The sequence below is a fragment of the Diadema setosum genome, chromosome 7 (assembly GCF_964275005.1).
Source record: "Diadema setosum chromosome 7, eeDiaSeto1, whole genome shotgun sequence".
Lineage (NCBI taxonomy): Eukaryota > Metazoa > Echinodermata > Echinoidea > Diadematoida > Diadematidae > Diadema > Diadema setosum.
In genome coordinates this window covers 41,499,055-41,521,026 of record NC_092691.1, presented here as the reverse complement: position 1 = coordinate 41,521,026, position 21,972 = coordinate 41,499,055, and the positions used below count along the sequence as shown (strand labels likewise).

The following is a 21,972-nucleotide window of genomic DNA, read 5'->3' as shown; positions in this document are numbered from 1 at the left end:
ACAGTCATCTTCCTTGTAAGTACTCCCAATTACCGTTTATTTTCTCGTCTGGTAACTCTTTAACTGCACAGATTAGATTTCAATTTTGGGTGAGCTACCAAACAACATTAAATGTACAATGTATTTCTGTTTAACTCTATGATTTCTTTATACTTTATAGAATTTGAAGTTCCCTCTGCATGTTTTTCACTTGATTAAACACACATATAATATAATCTAAAAATAACAAAGGTAATAGAATACGAATTATATCTAGAACTGGATAATCCAAACAATCTCACGTCACGAGGAATAAGAGGACGAATATATACAGCCTGATTATTACAATATTTACATAATACATATAAATGAAACGCATTTCTTTGAGCTGAAGTCGTCGATCAAAAGATGTCATTTCTCACTTATGAACACAAAAAACACGGAATAAAATATCTGAAGCAGTCTAGAAACAAATGTACTTAGAGCATTTGAGATAGTCACAGCTTTTATACGTCACTTTTATAGCCTTATCCTAATCCGCCCATCATCCAACTAAAGTAATATCAATGAATGTCATACCCGACTATCCCTAATATTGGTTACTTAACCATACCATGGATTGGTACTTTCACATTTTTTTTTTTTGTTCATTTTGGCAAATAGGATATGGGCAAACAATTATATGAATGAAAATTTAAAAAGAACACTACCATAGTTATGGAAACACACAGCCTAGTGACCATGCAAATGCAAATCACTTTCTTTAGAGCTCACAGTGTACTGCCATATAGGTTACCTAATTATGTATGTTACACATGCAATACTACTTCACATGACATTTGCTTTGCTTTATTCATTGAATAAAAGTCCTGGTATGACGTCAAATTTGACAGTCACCGTTTTAAGGCAATGGTGCAATATTTTTGTGTGAATAAGAAATAGAATTTTACAAGCAATTATCGAAGGAAAATAAACGAAGCACAAGTTATCAAGGCAATTGATGTTTTAAATGAACGTGTTTTTATCTTTTAGAGTAACTAATGCAAATGTACGTGATTATAGCATCAAAGGTATGCAAAGTCCATTTTCAGCAATCCATAAGGGAATGAATATCTCATACATAAAGCTGTCTAGGAATGAAAATGTTTCTTAAAACTGTATGTGTGTGTGTGTGTATGTGTGTGTGTGTATGTATGTGTATATGTGGAGGTTAAATCCACAACTTTCCGTCGCCTCCTCCTCCTCCACCACCGTTACTGCTTCCAACTCCTCCTGATATGGGAGTCTTAGACTGTCCTCCTCCTCCATTCTTCTTTGCGGATCTTCCACCAAATCCTCCACCCCCACCACTTCCTCCTCTCGTGTTGCTTTCCTTCCCGGAGCAACCATACACCACCAATTCCAGTACGAAGATCAGGATCGAAATGGCGAAACCGAGCATCAAGAAGAAATACAAGCCCTCCAAGTCGTACACGCTGAAAGAGAACAAACCCTGTCGTTCGTAGCGAGTCAAGTTCCTGCAGCGGTGTCGCCAGCCCCTGTCCAGGCCCCACCACTCCCTCTGCAAATCTTCCAACACCCCAGTGTCTCTCAAAGTCTCTATAGCGTAGGACAGGTGATCACCCAGCGGAGAACCCGGCGCCACGGCCATGGCGTAAGTACTGCGATCCACGTATCCACCACTTACGATCAAGTCGCAAGGTCGGTTGCTGGCTGCATACTCCAGTTCCCTAGCCTCTCCCAGGAAGGCGTACTTTCCGTTGCTGTTGCGTACTCTCTCAATGCCCATGGTAGTGTTCTCCACGTAGACGGAGGGCGAGGCGTAATACATGCGATCCCAAATGCGAGTGTAAGCGGGTATTCCGGCCTTGAAGAGATACCAGTGGATGGAGCCGTCGTATACAGTGCCGATCTTTACGTCACCTTGGTTGACGAGGTCATCCGGATTCTTGATGTAGACAAGGCGCTTGTTTGTGTTGATCTTGCCTGGGAGATTGAAGAGGTAGACGAACACCATTACCAGTACGAAAACCCACCAGAAGGCCGTCAGAGTGTGGCCGGCATTTGAGCGAGGACCGTGGTCGTAGCCTTGGAAGAACAGAGTCGTCGTGCAGTACCAAAGGGAGTTCTTGAAGCTGAAGTTACGTCCGTTCTCCTCCTCCACTTCGCCACGTTCGGCCGCAGCCTTCCACTCGTAAGGATCGAAGTAGTTGATGAGTGCAAGCACCCCTGCCACGATCAGGAAAGTCCCGAGGTTGACGAACCAGACTTCGATGGCCAGTGGGTGGAGGAAGCGGAAGGGGTTGTGCTCAATGTAGTTAGGGTTCTTCAGGAGCAACTTGATACCTCCACTCATGAAGGAATCTGTAAAGTCGACATCCTTCAGACGCTCCTTTGTAATCGTGATGGGGGCGGCAGCAATGTCAGCTTTCTGTTTCGGAGATGACAACATAAGGGACACATTTTTGAGAACAACAATCAGGTGTAATTTTAAGAGACATTCGATGACACAACATGCTAATTTTACATTCAATTAGGAACTTTCTTTGTAATGAAAAACGTGACAGGTACATGAATAGATGATGTGCTTCAGGAGCGCAGGGGGTTCGAAATCTCTCAAACACATGGACTTATTCCTAAAACTGATCTGATTTATCGTGTGTGTTTTTTTTTTTTTTAATATATAGAGATTGCGTTAAGATGGCGGACAATGCCTTATAGTCTTCTATGATGCCAAAAGTATTCCATTCCATTTCATTACATTAATGTCCACATTAAGATCACAATCATCGCAATTTCAAGGTATGATCTGATGTTATGGAGGGGGACCGATAAAATCCAATTAGGCTTGATGGCAAGAGCCCCAAAGTACATACAAGACACTAGGGGTTAAAAGGTATATAAAATACAAATGGTACACAAACAATAAAGGGGGTACCGAAGGAAACGAAGAGAAGTATTGGCAGAGTAGGAGTTATAACGTTGCTATTACAAAAGAATACGTCAGAAGTTACATCTGAATTGCTGCCATGACTTGGAGTTTTGCATTTGGTAGATTATTCCATAAGATGGGACCTTGATAGAAACGTAATACAGCCAGTACTCAGAGGCTTAAATCTTTACTGCGATACTACAGCCTCCGCAGGACGGGAAGAAGAATCTCACAATCACATAAAAGAAAAATTCACATTCAGATGGACACAATCCTTGTTCACATCACCCTGCCATCGACTAGCTGATGTGTATCTTTACCTTTCTGATCACTTCTCCGATCATGCCGTCCCACTCTTTGCTGTACTTGCTCTTGTGTCCGTACTTGCCGTCGGGGACGAGCTCGACTTCGTACTCGAAGTCGATACCGCGCATGTAAGCCTTGATTCTGCTGAGGAGGTCCATGATATAGCCGTCATACCGGTCGTTACCAGTGTAGGGGCCTGTCTGAATTTGCCGTTTGGAAACACCAGTGTTCTGCTGCCTTCTAATAGCCAGGTAATTCTCTCTCTTGAACAGGAACGGTTCCGCCTGAAGGATGCAAGAGTGAAGCCCACAGAGTCAATAACTATGACAGTATAAAGTGACGTATAGATGTAATCTTTACACCATGTAAGCAAGGTAGGATGATTAAACTTACCAGGATGTCGTATTTCTAGTGTTTAAAACCATTTTGAGAGTATGCAGAGTATGAGCTCCCTCTCCGTATTTCTGAGTTATTAATCAATGCCATCCTACGCTATGATTTTCAATCTCATGTTGCTTGAATGAAGAAAAAAATTATTTTGGTCTCCAGTTTCGTGTGTATCACTTGTCCATATTGTCCATAATTCATCTTTCGACACTAACATTTTGCTCTGGTGGCCTGTTCGTCCCAATGAAGTCTTTAAGTTTGATTTTTTTTTTTGCCCGAAACGAAAATATATTGGCTCTTAATGAGAGGAAACCTGTAACAGTCCATTTCCACTATTAGCTACTCAAATGGGCCGCCAAAAGATAGCCTTTTTGGAAATTTGGTGGCCAAACATCGTTTTTTTTTTTCTTTTTGGCCCGGGGCCACCGCTGTTGTCGAGCAGTTATCTGTCAAACTCCTAGGTAACACTATTTGCCACAAAAACCAACAACCTGCCGACGCTACTTTATGCAAGAATAATTTACCTCGATGGAGACGATCTTGATCCTACGGTCGTTGCCATAGTTGAAGTTGGTCACGTTGAGACGACCCTCATTCTCCCACTTTCGATCCCAGGTTTCTTCCCAGTACGGTATGTTCTGCGTCCAGATCCCACGCTGTAAGGAACATAGATATGGCAGACAAATCAATGAGATTGCCCTGCAATCTCTACCACAGTGAAGATTGTCTGATCGATGCCATAATATCATTACACAAGTGATTATTTTATCCCAAATTGATGGGTTTTTTTTTTCTGCATCTCATCGCACAGTCCCCACCTAATACAGGTACTGATGAAATCACAGCATCGTTAGGTTATGATAATTACATTGGAGGTAAGTGCACCATTGCGTATGAAAGTTTGTCACAAGGCGCCCACGACCAATGAGTGTAGTTTGTTTTCATTGAGTATCTGTAATGTTTGCCCGGTAAGAAACTTATGGAACATTCTATACGTAACCCTGAGTATTTGTCTTTGAGCCGTTAATGATACCCCCACCCCCCCAAAAAAAAACCACAAAAACAAAAACAACAACAACAACAACAAACAAATGAAGAGAGAGGAAAGGTCAAGGAATGTCGTGTGTACTTACTATCTGGTGAACAGACTCTCCCTGTCCACTGTAGATGGTGATGGTGTAGTTGATTCTGTCTCCAATTTCATTGAAGGCAACGTTTCCTGTGATCCCTTCAAAACTTATCTGGAGGGGGAATAGCAAGTTATCTGTCAATCACGAGCTGCAGACAGATATTACACGGTTCTAAAGGAACAACTATTCATTGCTGAAACACGTATAAAACGGCATTGGTCTTCTTACTTTGTCATCATTGTCATAAACATCAATATTTTGTAACGTTTCATTGTCATCATCAACACCATCATCATCATCCCTATCATCGTCTCACAGCATGATTGCGTAACGATTATGTAATAGACTGCAAACATTTAGTGTCATTATATCAATACCATACATAGAGTTGAGCAAGTAAGAACGTATGTTTCAATGAAATTTTCGATGACTTCTGTTTTGGGTGTGCATAACGATAAACCAGTTTGATCATTTCATAATTGTGTACATTTGATCTCAAGACTATATGGAAATACAAGCGTGGTATGAACTTACATTTTGCATGTATCTGGTCAATACGTTTTCGGCCACAGGGGATGGGGAGGAGGGGCAGGCCGGCATAGGGGTGTCTCCGGGCAACACAGAGCTACCAACCACGCCTTCGGATTCCCTGTGCAAGCGGTATTTCCTGAGGGCGTGCCCGATGGCGATCACGGCGTCGTAGGCGTTGCGTTCACGGAAGTGCCACTCGGTGAACTGGGAAGAGCCTACAGTGGGCAGGGCATACTGCCAGTCTCTTGTGTAGTTCATGTTGAAGCGGGTGATGTAGGCATTTGTGTCTTCTAATGTCTCCCGGAAGTTCCTGTCCATCGCCAGGTCCTGCAGGTAGAATAATTCACCATATCATTCTACTGATACTTCAGTTGTACACAGTTTGGCACTGGGGCCATTATACCAATCCTAGTTCACTCCATTGGAGGAGATGTCCATAAGACCGATTAGACTGTTGTCGTTGTAGGAACAGTCAGTTAGAGAAAGAGGGAGTATCAATGATATGTCTGTAAATCGTAGTGGTTTAGGTAGCACTAGTTGTATAAAGGTAGCTAGATAATGATAATGGCAGTCGATATAGTACGCCAGGACTCGCGATACTTTAATTAATATTGGTAAGGCAGTAACAGTAGCATGATTTCTCATATTCAGAGCAGTAATAAATTCACTGTATACATAGATATGGGATAGAAAAAAAATACGATGGATGAGTAGAAGGAGGAGGAAAAGACAAAGGAAAGGAAGAAGGAGAAGTAGAGGTATCTATCGCAATTATGGTAGTAGTGGCAAAAAAGCTGAGAGTAATCATAGAACTAAGAATATGATTGTTTCTTAAGGTTTAGAGGGAGTGCATGGTGCTGTCATGAACTGTTTTAGAGTTGATGTATCCTATCTAAAATCATTCATTTGTAGAGGATCTAAAATCATTCATTTGTAGAGGAAGATAGGATAAGGGGAAAACTCACCAAATTTCCGATCATCCAGGTGTATTCAGGACCCATTATGCGCAACTCGATAGCCTGACCAAGAAAGGAAATGAAAAGACATCGGATATTATTCCACTCATCATTGGACTCTCTCATTTACTCTCCATTGATGTCAAAGGTCAGATGTCATGAGAGCAGGACACCGGTATCAGTTTTCTTCATCACTGACTTTTGGACACTTCCGGAAACTAATTCAACGCACACTTTACGATTTCATATCTGTATACCGTCGCATTGACATTGAAAAAAAGAATATGAGCAAACTCAAAATCAACACGAGGAATAAAAAAAAATGTAATTGGCAAGATGCCGTGCAAAACAAAACTTTAAAAATCATCATACTGCCATGCCATACTGTTACGAATGAAGAAGAACGTTACTCGTTTTTACGTGAATCATTGAGACGTCATACACATAACATGTCTTGTAAATCGTTTGACAAATACATAACCTAACGTCCAATGTCTTACCCTATTGATAGTTTGTCTTAGAATGTCCTCAGAAGAACACATGATGAAGATATTTCTGGTCTTTTCGCCGACAATGGTCGGTACGTTGTTCTCGAAGTCATCTTCGTCGATCACGACAGTGGTCACGTTCCATGATTCTCCCGTTCCGAACTCGAGCACGCCTTCCATATTGGCAAATGCTGTTATAAAATGTTGTATATAAAAAAAAAAAAAAAACTTTTAAAACACGCGGATCACAGACCCATAGTTTCCTAAACTGAAAAAGTAATGTCACTTTTGTCGAGAACAAAAAGAACACGCAGAACATGAAAGGATAGATCGTGTGATAAGGATAAATCATGGAAGCAAACTTGTTACATGTAACATGAGAACTGGCAATCCAATTCATTAACGTACACATATTGTCCAATTACATTCTGGGGTAAACTCGGACAGTCAAAAACAGTGACCAAACATTTTGATTTTTAAAGGGTTATCTTTTCTAGACATGTTCACCATCACAATCACTAACACACATGCAATATCCCTGTCTGCATTGATGCTTTGGTATAATTACACAGATTCTGGGAGATTAAAAGCATATTCAGCGTAAAAAACCCTGTACATTAAATTGTCTTACCTGATGCATCGTCGTATAGGAGAATGAAACTTCTCCATGCGAAGTAGGTCAGGACGTCAATATAGAACTCCGTCATGTCTTCTGGTGTTGGATACATCTTGAACGCCGTCGAGCCCGACCCTAAGTTTCCCTGATCGATGGATACGATCGGGTTGGAGCCGTGGCTGACAACGGCTGCGATGTCATCGCTGTCTTCGCAACGATCACGGGGCAGAATCAGCGCCGATATCTGTTCTGTGGCGATATGGTTACAAGCTGCACACGGAGAAAGAATAATGCAATGGGCTCCTCATTAGCTTTTGCTCAAATAACAAAGAAACGCATTTACTAAACAAAACAAAGGTTAATTATGCATGCAAAACAAAGCAAACGTACAAGCTAAAGACTTTCTGAGAGACTGTTGTCAAACGAGTTACCTTGACCAATGTTAACCACACCCAAACTGGAAACAAGCATACACACACACACACACATGGTTGATAATTACAGGAAGTTATCGATTATCAGTATTTCATTTTCATTCAATTTCATTTCTCCTGTCCATACGGGTTCTTGGGATTCACACGCCTTCTGCGCGATAAACACGTCTATGTTCACCTTAATTACAGTTAGCTACTAGTGTAACATCTATTTCTATACGTCTATTTTCTTTTGTGGTCTTACCTTCCGTTAACCCGACGTAGATGGAGTTACTCGAGATAGCATTGTCGTGGTCGATGAACTCGAGACTGTGGATGCCGCCGAGGAAGGTTTGATTCCTGTTGACGTAGAGCACCCCGTCATTGATCACGTTACGGTAGATGTTGTTGTACCCCGTTTCACTGCCAAACATGGCACCTGTAATAATGGCAAGAGATTTGAGCAATCAGTCAGTACGATGGAGCTATTGATTATTGGCATTGTTAAGTCACAGAAATAATTTTTGTAGTTGGTTGGTGTTGTACGGTCGTGTCATCTTGAAATGTTTTATTCATCAATACTATCCCATAAGGCAGTGTATTTTTGATCCGGTGAGCTCGTTTCTTTTCAAATATGAATCTTTGTTTCTGATACAGGCCTTTCAAAAGCCTCCAGATTGATAATCTAATGAAGACAGCATTTTTTTTTGGTATAATCTTTGAGGCAAAAATTACTCGAGAATTGAATAGGTTCGATTTAGAGGAAAAACGCTGTGTACGATCAGTGCCTTCACATTTCAGCCGCAAAGTCTAAATCCAACCGTTCTGCTTCGAAAGTAAAAACCATTTACTAGTGATTAGTAAAACAGCAGCAACAGCAAACAAACAAAGTTTCCACCGTATATTGCCAGTCTGCATTAATAGTGTGTTGTAACTCCGTGGGCGAAAGAAAGCCAGCATGAATTTCATCACATGATATCGATCACTCGTTTAGACAGATTAGTTAACCCTTGACATGCCAATAGACAGAATGTGAAATAAGCAAGCCTTCCCTTCCAGTCATTGATATGTTAGAAACTTAGTCTTGTGACAAGTCTTGTGATTAAATTATTCACAAAGTCAAATTTGTCAACACGGCCACCAACTCTTGTTTTATCATATTCAGTCCTTTCTAGAGGGATGGCCTAAATATTATATTGTGATATGTTTGCTAGCCTACATAAACGTCACGATTAAAGATTATGTCTTCGGTTTTTTTTTTTTCTTAGTGGACCAAAATCTCTGTGTAGAGAGCAAATAACTATTGTATACGGCCTTGAGTTCGTTTGCTAATAAGGATTAGTTCATGATGAATGATAACTATTGCTTAGTTCTGCCCTGCAAAGTCCGGTAAACTGATTTTCCTGGAAAGTCAATCGATGTCTTCCATCAAGACCTTCTATGTAAGCTTTCTCTATTGTCCATCACTGCAATGTGAGGTGACCGACCTTCCGTACCATTGTACGTTTATTTTCCATCTTGGTCTGTGTCACGCTAACTGGTCATAGGAGTCTTCTCCCATTATATCCCTATAGAGGGGTAGTCGGAGAAGCTTTTCTTGTTATAGTGTATGATAAAGGATAAGAACTTGCTTTAAAACTGTTAACACATGCAAAAGTGCACAACACAAAATCGCATAATATGAACAGCATTTTAAACAAATAAACTGCAGTATGTTGTTTCAGGGTCTCATGACATATTAGAGCAAATAAAAATGCAAGTATTCTAATCTCATACATAACGGCTCAGCTATCGGCAATATGCATTAAAGCCGCCTAGTCATTCATTCATATCAAACCAGCCAAATCTTGCTGTAGTAATAGTATTACAATGTATATATAACGTGACAATCGGGAATGCTGATAAACACACGCATTTCTAGGTATATCGTACTTTTCATCACTTTGGGAATCACATGGAGTAACGAGAAGAATCATTCTTCTACTGTTAATGACAAATTCTGGGTTCAACAGTGGGCAAATCGCATGCCCAAATCCCAACAGAAAGGGGATGGGGTGGGGTTGGGATCATGAAGAAAAATGTTCAAATATCATACTTGATTGAGTTAATAAAAAAAAATGATGGACCATTTTTTTTACAAAAGCCCGGATACAAGAAAGAAATGTCGAGGTGGTGATTGTACCTCTTTGAGCAAAGGGAACAATAGAGATTCAGGGTGAAACACAGGTTAGTCATACCGCATGGCTTTCTGACTTCACCTCTACATAATGATATGATGGAAATGACCTCTGATTGGCCCGGGCGCACAATGCTTGTTTACACCAGAAACAGACTTCGTGAGACACAACTCTAATAGCTCTTGGGTACTTAAAATGACAACGTGCTGCTTTTCTGTAGATCTAATTTTTGCTCTTGTTTTGTTTTGGTTTGTTCTTTTTTTCAAATCTTTTTATTTATTTATGACATCACGTCAAGATGTTTTCCTAGAATATCTCTCTCTTCAAATGCATTGTCGAGCGTGGTATATCTTGAAACGCCGAGTACTACTATAGACGTCACAGTACAATGGAAGAGGCCGAAGAAAAACACATATTTTATCATTCGCCTTGTGGTGAAGATGAGGTGACATGTATTTTTAGTTCGATTGATCCAATGCAAAGAATTAGGTCGGAGAAACGAAGGCAGGAGAATGCCCTCTCTAAATAGATTGTGGACTTTTACCATGGAGTAGGGGGATCATTGTGGTTTAATGGAAAGGTCAAGAGGGATCACATTAGTAGGATGATGAGAATGTCGTGGTCAAGACCGCATCAAAGGGGCAGGGGTTACTCGGTAACCTGTCAACTGAGTGAGCGCCCCATCCCTCTTCAAGCTTCACCTTCTTCTTCTCCGTTACCATTAGTTTCCATGAAATAGAGGGTCAACAGTCTTCTATTCGAAAGCCTTTTTGTGCCAGTGTCACTACCACTTTGGTTATAAACACCCTCCGACTGTCATCTGCTTTAACTCCAGATGACAGCACGCTCACGTACCTAAACAGGTTAACCACCTTGGTACACACCTTTTCTTCCATAATACTTGCGCATCTAGTGTGTTTTACCCAATACCTGCTTGTATACTGTTTGTCAACGCTCAAAAGAACAATGTAGCCCATCAGCCGAACTTATTCTGAACTTAATCTGAGGGCGTAAATTGTGCATCAAATCTATCCAATTCCCATGGGACACTATCGTAGACGCTATTGAGACGTTATTTGAATGACATGTAACTGCTAAACATTATTAGTAGTGAATCACCTGGTTTGCTTAGTAGTCAACGAGTGTGTGCTGGAAAAAAAAAATACAGTCAACTACAGATTATAATTTTTTTGTCCTGTTATGTTGAAGCAATTCGAAAATTCGTCAATAGCCCGATAACGTGACAGCTACTACCGTACTCATTAATATACAAAATCATACGAACCAGACCTAAACGTGTAATGAAATATAATCCTGTTCATATTCATATCTATTGAGGAGTAAAAAACTAAGAATGTAAATCAACGATGTAATCTGGGAGGCGGTATAAAGGGCGACTATACTTCTCGCTGTGTTTCACGCCTCTCACTCGACAACTACACAAGATATTTTGCCCCAGTAATACTTTCTCTCTAACTTTGTCTTCTCATATTTCCACTCCCCCGCCCATTTTTGCAAAATAAGCCATCTTAAAAATCCAATGCAAATTCTATGAAGTGGAGAGGTCAGAAGCGTTGAAATTGAGGTCGCTTCAAGTGTCGCGATTTCAGATTATATTTCCAATTAGCGTCATCGCGCGCCTGTGCCCAACTCCAGTCATCGGCACGATGGAGTAAGGCGGCCGGAGATAGCCCGACGGTTCAGGCATCCAGTCGCGCCCTGAGCTATCAAGAGCAGTGCTGCCTCACACCTCATGGATACCAGTTCATTTCCTCTCCCTTCCTCTAGTGTACTTCAATTTTGATTTCATAAACATTCATAGCGTGATTTGGTATTCAGGGTGATTTGAATCAAAATAACATCGAATAAAATACACAAACCAGTATAAACTACAGAACCGCGAAAATTTCGTTAATCGCACGTAAATTAGTTAGAACGTTGCGAACATTATTATTATTATTTTTTTTTTTTTACATCGGAGCTGAAAAAGGTTAATGTTGCTGACTTTAAACATGTTAGAAGTCAATGAGATAATGATGTTTATCGCATATGCCTCCTAAACATTACTTGTCCTCCTTCTACCTCTCAAAATGAATAATTCTAGGCTCGTTTCCCTTGCAACGACTTAGCAATTATATCCTACTCTGAGTGAAGAAGTCTTAGCCTGCAAATTATTCTAAAAATGCTCTTCATAATAATTCCCACCAATATCACAATATGGGACATTGTTGTAAAACTTTGACGTAATCGGTGCAATCTGCTTTGGTATAATGACCAATATCATTATAATTTCGTGAACACAAACGAAACTTTAAATGGTTTAAATGTATTTTTAGTGAGTTTTAGTCCAACATTCCTCGGTTTGTTTGACTTTGTCATTTTCAATAAAGACAATTTCAACACGCTGTGGCGTTTCCCTTTAATGTGATTCAGGACCTTCACATTTATTTCCCTTTCGTTTGGTGATGACTCCCAGTCACAGACACGGCTGATTGGTGCCCAACCCTGACTCTACCAGCAAACATCTATAGTACTATATATTTACAATATCAGTGATAAAACAGTAGTTCTAAGACAGAAACATGCATCCATTCTTTCAACTCTCGTATCACAATTCCTTCATGAACTCGGCCTACAAAAATTTAATCAAGCCATTGTCTCATGAAGGTGACTGATGCTGTACATCCATTCAAAGGAATGGATTGAAACCTTCAATTTTCAGCGCCGCAGCAGGAGGCATTTGAGGCAAGGTTTGACAGCTGCTCTATTGGCATATAAGTCATCTACAGGTAGAGCTTACAAAGAGGTGACGATATGCAACGTTTTTGCAATGATGGACAGTTCGAACTTCGTGGCGAGATGCATGTTTTGGGCAACAGCGTCTTCTCGGACATGACATTACATTGTACTTATGTTTGTTTGCTGCTAGCTACTTTCTCTCTCTGTTGATTCCGAAGTCTTTTCGGGAAACTTTTTTGTGCTTGTCCGTCTTGTTTATTTTGTTTCACATTTAGAGAGATGGTCCGAGTATCCCAGACTTCTGTGAGGGAAAGTTAAACAACTGCCTGCCCCATTTCTTTCCAACTGTAAAAACAAGAACGTTTTCCGCAGGCTCGAAGATGTTTAGAAGGGAGCTATCTGCATTTGGAATGTTTAAAGGAGTTGTCAGCGCTGAAGTGATTGATTGAGGATCGGTGCATATAAAACACAATTGTAATAACATGTCTGTCAACATATTCTGCTATCTTATTGATGAATGGTCACTCTTGAAAGCCTTGAGTTAAGCTTCTTTTGTCGGTTTTGGGTTCGTCTTCCGCTCGCATTGGTTTTTACCACGGACTTTGCAAACTTTTGGGTCAGTCCAGAAATGCCAGCAGAGGTACTATATCTGACTCGCTATATCTTGACGGATATACACTTTAATTGGGGTGTGCAGTTATGCTGCTGGTACACAACAAATCTATTAAAGACGGCATAAACTTCTGGTTTGCACCAAAGAGCAGTATAGACGAGGGGATATTTGGTGTCTCCTGACCACCTACTGAACTACATAATCTTCAGAAGTTTGTTTGTTTGTTCTTTTTTTAAATGTTGTAATGTTACAGATATTCATGTGATAGCAAGAGATGAATTTACTTTGATTTCTCAAATGACCCTTTTCATACATCTAATTGTAACAAATACTCTAGGTTGCTTAGTGGCGTTTCATATTACAAGTTGTATGTCTTTTCTACCTGCATTGCTGTTTTACAAGAGTGAAGTGGTTAGAGGAGTGTGGGGGATAAAGGAAGTAAAGGAGAGCTAAAATTATAAGTGGCTGAACTGATCGGCTGGTGACTTATGTGAATGTGAACGCTCACATGATAAATTAACATATTGCGACAGAAATAGAAGGAGTGGGAGGGAGAGATGGCGAAAAAGAGGGAGAAATTGAACACTTGAACGCTAACAAAAATCAAACACTGTCAAAAACAAACACAACGGCAACAACAACAACAAAGTAACGTTTCCGTTGCTCGCAACCAGGTACAGAAGAGTTGAACTCAAGTTCGTCTCGTTATTGTTTTCCTCGAACTCATCAAGCGGGACGATTAGCCCGGTCATGGTAATCGCATTGTCGTTGACTCTGACTACCAATTATCTCGCTGAGGAGGTTTGCTGTTGTTATTTCGTATACATTCCTCCAAGATTTGGGCATTCGCGTAAGGCTGGAGGACATGGCTCAGTAAGTCTATTCACCCGCCATTGTTCGCAAGAGGCCAACTCATCCTTTTATGCGTGCACATCTTCTGGAATACAGCCACAGGGGTCCTCATAAGAGAAACACCACAGTGAGTGTGTGAGTGATCCCTACCTCATCTACCACGACATCCTATTATACCTGGTGCCCTTGCGCCTGGAGTATAATTCCTCACCCCCTCCCCCTGGCATTCCATGACGAATAATAATTTTGTGTTGTTAATTAATATTTACACGAGATCGTCCGAAAAAAATGGAATAACAAAGCTTTCATATACTAGGACATGCCACCATTGTGCCTTGTTACATTTTACATCCCCTCGCATATTACGCCCCGACATCTTGCCCGAGTAGGTTGGTCCTTGGCCCAAAGCTTGACATTCTGGTGAGGGTCACTGGTATCAGGCGAGGCGCACACGGCTATTTCATTTCCGTTCTTGAATTATCCATTGCCAGCATTGACCACTCGATCATAAATCTGAAATTCAAGAGCCACCAGGGTACGCAACTGCGTTTCAGACTTCGTGATGATTTTGACCCTGCTCGCCATAATTCCCTGTTATTCTCCCATTCCGCTATCCTGAATAATGGTTCCAGGGATTAAATCTTAAAGTTCTGTGAGGAGACTTTTTAACATCTAACTTTTCCTAATACGTCTATATCTATGTCTATATCTGTATCTATCTATATCTACTTTAGTAGGACCTATATACATGTTTATCCATCTACAATCTGTCTATACTTTAGCGGGCAGGAAAGCTTAAGAAAAATGTACTTATGAAGACTCTCCACTATAACTTTACAGACAATCTACATCATGCCTCCATTTATCTATCTATCTATCTATCTATCTATCTATCTATCTATCTATCTACCTGTGTATATGACTATCTTTATATCTAACTATCTATCTATGCATCTATCTATCTATTCATCCATTAATCTGTTAGTCCTCAACTATTGATCCGTCCCTACGTCTTCATGACCTCACTTTTCTTCCCATAATCTAAACGATTCGTTACGCAGGATTAACATGTGGGTGTAATCCTCGCTCGTTCGTTCTGCTTATTCTGTAAGACAAGAAAGGGTGTACTAGCTTCATGGTTTTAGAAATCATCATGACCACATCAGTTTGGGGGTAAGACTCAACCTCAACTAATCCCAAGTTCCTCATATTTAGAGAGGAGAAAGAGAGAGGGGTGAAAGAGATCGGAAGAGAGAGAAAGAATAGAAAGAAAGAAAGAAAGATAGAGAGGGAGTAGGGATGTGAAAGGTCCCGAGGGGTGGGTCATACCAACTGATGGTGGCTTGATGGATGGCTGACAAATTTCTAAGAGTCATCCGGAATTCTCTCCATCGGCTTCATATAGTTTTGATTCGAAGTTCAGCCAGGGTATAACAAAACAAATTCCTTAAGGGATAGCACGAAAAAAAAAAAACACACAACAACAACAACAAGCTACCAGAACATGTTTACGGTTGTTCCGTCGATGACCGCGTAGAGTGCAATAGTGTGCTATTGTTCACTTATACATGAAGTAACAAAACTCAATACATTGGTTGCCTTGGATACTCAAATACCATAGAGAATGTCTTCTTCTTCTTCTTAGGGTTACGCCCACATCCTTCACACTTGAAGATTATTGTAGGCTTGAAATGTAACATGTAAAATGTAACATGTAAAAATCATCTATTGGTCAGATGAATTACTAGTTTGGTAGATCTCTCTGTGGCTTGTTAATGCTTTGTCCATTTAAATCTCTTTATCTTGAAGAATGTATCGTCCCTCTTTCTATGTGCATTCCACGCCTGACAATGCATTTGTCGTGCGCACACATGACACCTGTTTGGAATTCTGGAAGTCATCATCAGTGCAATATTATAATTTATTAAGCATATAGATGATATGGAGAATGGATGCATTGACAATAAGATAGAAAAAACTATTTATAAGACAAAGATATTTGCTTATTGACTAGTCCACTTTCAACATCACAGCGTACAAGTGCAGTTTGAGTTTCAAGTTTCGTTTGTTACACGGGCTCCTTTTCTGGGAGACTGAGAACTTAACGATTGGAGGAAGAAAGTGAATGGAATCCCTGGAGTGGAGCATTGTTGCAATCTTCAATTCAATGGATTCAATTCAATTCAATTCAATTCAATTCAATGGATGCATGAACACATCCTCGCGAGTTACAGTACAGATCAACCAAAGAGACGGACAGACAGACAGGCAGACAGAATGAATGAGACAATGTGCACTGACTCAAAGGCGTAATCAGCCTTACAAATTGTTATAGTTAGGCCAACATGTATGATGTATACGGATTTAATACAAAGATGAATCGGCAACATCACATTGCCTTATCTTGTCATTTTTCTATTTACTGTTTACGCCCTCTTCTCCCGATCCCTCTATGCTTCTTTCTGCTTTCTTCTGTTCTTTCTTCTTTACATCTCTCAGTCTGCCCATTTCTCATTGGCTCGAGCCGATATATCCTAATGACATGTCAAATGCGATGGCGCCGCCAATTTATCCTGAGATCTATTTTATTTCTGACAATCCACTTCTCCCTGCCAGGTCAACGAGTATACTTTTTTTTTCTCTCTCAAACACACATAATCAGGACATATTCTAAATTGTTTGCCAGAGTTCATTCAAGTAAAGTTATACCAATCTGCAGTCATAATCGACGTTCATCGCCAACACTGGCCATTAAGTATCGCAAATTAGATGACCGTGTGTTTTTAGCCGTTGTCACGATTACATTTACTATCCCCCTCCCCCACGCAATTGCATTACATCTTTAACTATCGAACCAAGACGAACCTTTGTTTGAAAAAGTTCCTGTGACAACACATGATTCATACTTAGGTTGACTATGGGCCGTCTCTTTTGTCTTTGTATATAATTATATCATATAATATATACAATATCGTGTTGCGATCAACCTCCATCTCATATAAATTTCGATGAGTTTACAATTTTTGTCATTTGTAATGTGCCAATCGATGAAACAAATGCCCTACGGACGAGCTGCTGCACTGTCTGACTGTAGCCTTTTAAACTAGCTTGTTTGACAAAGATGTGGTGGCATAAAAGATAAAGACACAAGGGTTACTTACTTATCCCGACGGTCGCCGCATCGCAAGCCAACGAGCCGAGCCAGATGATTGCCAAAAATTGCACAATTCCAGGGATTTTTGATGGCGTCTCCCGACGGTCTCTCCGCCGAACTGCCATCTTCTCCAGCTGTTCAATCAAAGAGTTTCTTCTTTCTGGTTTTCTCCTGTATGTACCCTCCTTTGCACGAGTATCATGAAGAGTCAAGTACTACTTTTCACTAAAACAAATTATTCAAATGCGTTTTCTTTCTTTTCACAGTTTTGGGCTGTCTTTGGAGAATGCCTGGTAATAATGAAACCGCGAAAACTGGCTTATCCAGGAGTTCCTCGCACTCCACTTGACTAAAGCGCGATTTAAGTGAGTTTCGCACCGAACCTTCGGAGCGCAGTGCCGCGCAGTTATTTGGTAAAGAAAAAGAAAGGGAGAAAAAAGCATTACCCACTCAGGTGGATCAACGTAGTCTCACCCCGAGGAGGTGACTGAAAACATAATCTTGCTTTCGTGTTCTCCGCTGTCCCTTTTGATACTTTTATCGCTATACTACTACTATAGTTACTCTATATTATAATGTCCAAGCCAATAATAAGTAATCAAATACTGTTTGAATCTCGTGTGACTGGGAAATATTTTCTCAAGATCGAGACTTGAAAAAGGCTCTGGTTCAACTGCAGGACTTAGTCACCATCGACACATCCATCCACAGGGCAAATCACCGCCCTCGTGACCGTCAAAAGAAATCATAATTTGCATTTATTTTTTGATCAGAATAACAGTTTCCAAAACTGTAATAAGTACAAATATTGATATTGATTTGTAAAGTTAGAAAGCACCATGATAACTGATATTGCCAATGATTTTATAAAGCATTGGGCGAAAAATAGTGCCGCGTATGAATTTGGTTTTGAATACTCTATGGTTCTATTCATCAGATGACAGAAAGGGACAGCTGCATTTCAGAAAGGGGTTAGAGGAGGTCACTCCGTTGTGAGGGAAAGCTCTGAACATCGTATGGCCACTCCAAATGCGAATAAATGTTTAGGATAGTAGTCTAGGACTGTGTTGTAGGCTCTACGTTGTCCAGTTTTATACGCGGGTCAAACCTCATGCATACTTTCTGCTAAATGGAATCAATTTTTAAGCAGGTAGAGTGTTCGAAGTTTGATGAAACAGAATGCGTCTTACCCTCTATAATGAATCGTATTTCCCAATAACCAATCAAACAGATATGACATTCCTCTGAGCTGACATAAAAAGACCAAATTCTTTTGAGTGTTCACTCTATTTTGCAATCTTGACTATTACCATAAGGCGCTGTCTAAACCATTTCACCTTGTTTTAAGTAACGGCCTGTCAACACTGTATAGCGACACGTCCATATTCATTTTTCGCATTTCCAAGTAGGCCATCGGGAAAACGTTGGCCTACAGGTGTTTCTTTCTTCGTTCAGTTAGTAACGAAAATGATTAGAAAAGAGTGCACTACATAGCACATTTACTATGAGTATTTGTTTCGACTCATTTATTTCTGTCATTCATTAAGGTTAACCCGTGCTACAATCGGCATTTAAAAGAAAGTCTTTGATGAGATTCTATTGAACAGACGCAGGTACATTTCAAAAGATGCCTGTGTTTGGGGGTATTACATAATATCGTTTATACATTTGATTCAGATATGTACAGCTGTATATCTTTTTCTATATCTCTCTCTAATAGGCTTATATATGTATATATTATATATTGTATATATACATATATATATATATATATATATATATATATATATATATATATGTATGTAGGCATATATAAGAAAAAACTTCAATACTCGAAGTAATTTAGGGATCGGTTGGCTTTCTGTAGAAGGACTAAGATATTTAATTCCAAATTATTGTTCATGCCTTGTTTTGATACTTTTCCGGCATGCCATGGCAACACGTGTCAACAATGTATACGTAATGGGAGTCATACAAACACTGAACTTCACTAACACTGTGGAACACACACACACACACACAAAATAGATGGTATATTTCGGACCGAAAGTCTTCACACTATACGCTTGAATGTTATGAAGACCCACGGTGAGACTGGGTGCCGTGTGAGAAACACGTATTCTCAGCACACATTCGTGACTGTGAGACTGGGGATCTTCTGTTGATTGACTCTGTGTGCCTGCTGGGCAGGGTGCTAAAAAGCTGCAGGGGCTTGTCAAAAGGCTAGCGTCGGGGTCACAGAAAGAATGAAAGGAACCGTGCAACATCCATAATTGGCTTTGATAAAAAGTTATACGCGTTCAGAAATTTAGTCCCCTTTTGACAAGAGTGTGCGCAAACCGAAGCACCCCCTGTTTGCAGAAACCACTTCAAATCCGAGAGATAATGTAGTTCCTCTTCAGAGAAGCGAACTGGTGGTTGTACGCTTGAACGCATCACACCACTGACAAAGGACAAAACCTTGTACAATGCAATGAATCCCGATGTACAGCCGGGTGAATACATGAAGCTACAAACTGACTGTATACAGTACAATGTAGGCACTACATGCATTCATCTCATGTCAAATATAGATTTGCCCTCCTGAAATTTGACTATTGACCCCGACAAAACATCTAACCTTCATTATTACTTCTCAGTGAATGAAAGGATGTGAATGCGTTTTATAATTCAAAATCAATGTATGGTCATAATTGATTCATAGCCCCTCCCCCGCAAAAACGAACAAAACAACGACACACCAAAAGCAAATGCACGCACACCACACACACACACACACACACACACACACACGCACACGCACACACGCACACACAGTGAAATGATAATAAAAATACACGTTAAACAAGAACATTCATGACTGTGACAAGAGACAACCATAAGGATAAAAGATGAATTGCTCATAACCCTGCACAGGGCTGACGTGACACTCCATTGTATGTGCGTGTGCGTGGGTATTTGTGTGTGTCATGAATTACATTGTATTATGGATAGTGTATCCGTCTGTGTGCATGCACTGGTAGCTACTCGGCCTACTTTCATACAGTGGGATACACGTTACTAAGCAATGAATGCGCCAGTCGGCTTCACCATCGTGTATGGCGTCAACTCATTGCCAGCCAGCGTATCCGCTACTGTCGATGAAATCGACCAGCCGGCATACGCGGGCACACTTGTATTATACTTAATAGAAAGGGGCACTGCAACAGTCTGTGTAAATAAGCACACTAAAACACGTTCGGAATTACAGTTTAAAAATCTGTTATTTACTCCGTTACTACAAATAACACAAAGAGAAGTTTGTACATTCTTGAGTAGATTCGTATATGAATTACATATACTGTACATACAAAACACACACATATAATGAGAACATCAGAAGTAATTATAAGCAGCAACAACATTATCTTCAATTTGTCGGAACCACCAAAATCACAACTGCTGCATTTATATTTTCTCTAATGAAGGGATTGGATGCCTGCTAAGAAAACAAGATATACTTCCGAATGCATTTATATTTCTATTGCTCAGAAATATGACACTGTGGCAAGTATATTTACGCTTGAATGAAACAGAAACGTGTTCTGTGCTTCTTGAGGATGAGATTTTTGTCTGACTTTACCCCACACAGCTGTGTTTTTCACTACATCTGCATCTTTCTATTTTTATCATTCTTTCCTCATGGTTTGAAACAACCCATGATGCATGCGAAGACATAATATGACAGCGACAGGGCACTAATATAGCAACTAAAATGCAGCAAGCATTTTTCTGGACCACTTCAAAGTGTGCATTTTCTTTGGCAAACTTCGCGTTCTGTGTGTTTCAGTGGATGAAGCGATGACTTGGAGGAGAGAAAGCAATCTATTGAAAGTGCATTGGAAGATTTAGAGTGGTTCCATTATAGATGAAAAGCAATTAAGTGAAGGTAAGGTGATGTGTTGTTTTGATAAGATTGTAAGCTCGGATCATACAAGCTTATGTTTTGACAGTCCTACACGTTTACTCAACGTATATTGAGAGAAAAGCTCAAGAACGTCTCAACATTATGTTCCCTTTTCTACATAAGATATTGAAAAAGTACGAAAAATATATACACACATTTGTCCATTATCTATGAATTTGTTGATTATTTACATCTCAGTGAAAAAAAAATCATGTGCAATATTACATTTCCGCTCAATAAAAAGAACAAAGATGCAAGTATAAGTATACATATGATACATACACTGTATTAGTATGGCATTTCATTTTCATTGCATGAGCTACTTCAGGGCTATCTTTATGGGCATTCTACAGAAGAGGAACACTGGAAATGAATTCTATATAGCATCGTTTCAGCATGTCACAATTAATTAGTACTGACAGAATACACACTTCAGAAGATTCAAACCACCTCTAAATCCCTCACAATAATGAGACAAGACGTTAACGTAAAATCTAGCAATACCTGCATATAAAGTAAAAGGAATAAAAAATAATAATCATTGCTAAGGCACGGTTTACCGTGGGACTAGAGATTCATTGCAAAATGGGACTTTTTTGTCACCTCATCAGAGATTTGAACGTTTCTAGGTCATCGACAGAGAGCAAAGACTTTTCAGTGAAAACATACGACGTACTTTATGGTTTAAAATTTTTATGTTCATCACCCTAATACTATTGAGAAAACTCCCAATTCTTTAAACTTTAGAAAATT

At 39.9% G+C, this 21,972-nt stretch overlaps 1 protein-coding gene across 1 annotated transcript; it reads right to left on the bottom strand.

Annotated features, from left to right (window-relative positions):
* Positions 1–1,189: 1,189 nt before the first annotated feature.
* Positions 1,190–17,398, bottom strand: LOC140230913 (glutamate receptor 1-like). The gene is made up of 10 exons (XM_072311054.1): positions 17,281–17,398; positions 8,004–8,177; positions 7,341–7,595; positions 6,722–6,900; positions 6,231–6,284; positions 5,269–5,592; positions 4,738–4,845; positions 4,129–4,260; positions 3,232–3,501; positions 1,190–2,410 (listed from the first exon to the last, which is right to left on the bottom strand). The coding sequence occupies exons 1-10, from the start codon at positions 17,396–17,398 to the stop codon at positions 1,190–1,192; spliced, it is 2,835 nt and encodes a 944-aa protein (XP_072167155.1).
* Positions 17,399–21,972: the final 4,574 nt, after the last annotated feature.